General features: G+C 52.9%; 1 protein-coding gene across 1 annotated transcript in view; it reads left to right on the top strand.

Moving 5' to 3' along the window:
* Positions 1-1,362, top strand: part of LOC102767752 (F-box only protein 31) — a 6,743-nt gene extending 5,381 nt beyond the window's left edge. The window contains exon 2 of the mRNA XM_006759016.1: positions 10-1,362. Within this exon, the coding sequence (XP_006759079.1) occupies positions 10-1,362 (1,353 nt within the window). The remainder of the gene's footprint in view (positions 1-9) is intronic.
* The last annotated feature ends 778 nt before the right edge of the window (positions 1,363-2,140 follow it).

Below are 2,140 nucleotides of genomic sequence, written 5' to 3' on the forward strand. Positions count from 1 at the left end.
TGGTGGCAGCAGTGCCGGGGCCCAGCTGAGAAGGCAGCAGCTGAAGGCAAGCCAGCCCTGGCAGAAAAGCACCTCGAGGCGGACGTGGCAGGGCGGTGCTGTGCGGGGAGTGGAGGAATCTCGAGCCCCATGTTGCCCCCACACTTCTCATTGCAGGACCTGCCTCCCGAGCTGCTAGTGGAGATCTTCGCCTCGCTCCCCGGCACCGACCTGCCCAGCCTGGCCCAGGCCTGCACCAAATTCCACCACATCCTGCACATTGACAGCATCTGGAGACGGCGCTGCCGGGAGGAGTTTGGCGTTCCTGAAAGCTTGCCGAACCAGGTGAGGAGGGGTATGTCTTATCGAGAAGTCTATACGAAGCTGTTCCACCCATACAGACACATTTTGGGATTGTGGCAGCTAGATACTGAGGACTATAGAACACTGCTGAATGTCGTGGTGGACGGCTTATGCATTACTAGCTGGACGTGCTGGCCTCCCCTTAACACCGATGTGGATGGCCCAATGGAATTCGAGCCCTTGTTTAGAATTCGCCTGACGGAGTGGAAATTAGCCATGGTGGAGTACTACGTGGACACCTTCTACAGCTTTTCCCACAAATGCCACCTGCAGATTCAGAAGGACAGGTTTAGCCTCCAGTGGTTCAAGAGAGACCACCAAAAGGACAGGCTGCCGTATCACTGCCTGACCTACCGCCGCCTCCACCTCCCGCCGAGACACCCGGACGACCTCATCAGGCCAGGCCTCTTCCAAGGCAAATACGATGCCGGCGGCCCAACGATTGCCATGCTCAGCTTCCATGGGAAGTATGCCAGGTTCACAAAGGTCACGGGATTCCCCATCGCGACCTTACAAATCCACCTCATGCGCCGCATCCAGCCGCCAGATGGCGAGATCTTCCGCAACTTCAACGAGCTCTACCGCCTGGTCCAGGAGATTGACGAGCAGGTGATCCGGGAGCAGCAGCAGCAGCAAGAAGGGACTGAGGAAAGTGAGGGCCATGCCCAGCCCAGCGTCGGAGAGTCCGGGGCTGCAGCTTCGGAGGAGCAGCCTGTCCCGTTTGTTCTGCCTGTGGGCGTGCGCTCTATAGACCAGAACTACCCTGAAACCTGCAGGATGTGTTTCTATGGCGTGGATGACTTCGCCTACACCAGGCGCTGCCTTGCAGTCTTCATCCTGTTCGATGAGAACCACTTCGGGTTCATCTGGCTGGAGGCGAAAGAGTTCTTCCTGTTCGGCAGAGTCCAGAACACCTTCCAGAATGCGGAGGCACCATCCCCGCAGGCCTTCCTGGAGATGCTCAAGGACGTTCATTCGAACCTCCTGGAGAAGCAGCTTCGAAACATTTTGAAGAATTGACCTTCTGACCTGGTTACTTACCTTTGTTTTTTTTAATCCTCACCCGAGGATATTTTCCCATTGATGTTTAGAGAGAGTGGGGGAGAGAGGGAAAGACAGAAATAATCCATGTGAGAGAAACACATCGGTTGTTTGCCTCCTGCCCAAGCCCGGACCAGGGCCGGGGTGGGTAGGGGCCAGCAATTGAGGTAGAAATAAACCTTAGACCAGTGGTCTCAACCTTCCTAATGCTGCCACCCTTTAATACAGTTTCTCATGTTGTGGTGACCCCCAATTTCCATGTTACAAATTGAACATAATTAAAGCATAGTGATTAATCGCACAAAAAAAAATAAAGACATCTTAGTCAATATATATTGTTTATTTATTAACATTGAATTAATGGCCAATAGCAATAGAGCTCATTCCTTATGAAAGCTTATCTAACAGATGCATTATCTCCATAAAGCATAGCTAGTGCTTTGGCACTAAGGCTACGGGCTATTTTAAACAGCAGGGGCCACAGGCTCCTGGGATAGCGTCTTCAGAGACAAATGGGGACTGTTCTCATTCCTCACGGGGATCTGAAGAAAAGAAGGAACATGGGGGAAAGGCAGAAAGCAGCAGCTCCTCAGACTCCAGCAGTAGCGATGAAGATGCCAGCAGCTCCAGCTCATCTTCCTTGGGGACACCTCTGACTCACACTCCAACTGAGTTTTGTTCATTCCTAGGTGGCGGGACAGAGAACTTCCCAACAGAAGTCTTTGGCATCTATGTACATTGCAGGGCTCTTCTCCCT

This window comes from Myotis davidii, unplaced genomic scaffold (assembly GCF_000327345.1).
Source record: "Myotis davidii unplaced genomic scaffold, ASM32734v1 scaffold1353, whole genome shotgun sequence".
Lineage (NCBI taxonomy): Eukaryota > Metazoa > Chordata > Mammalia > Chiroptera > Vespertilionidae > Myotis > Myotis davidii.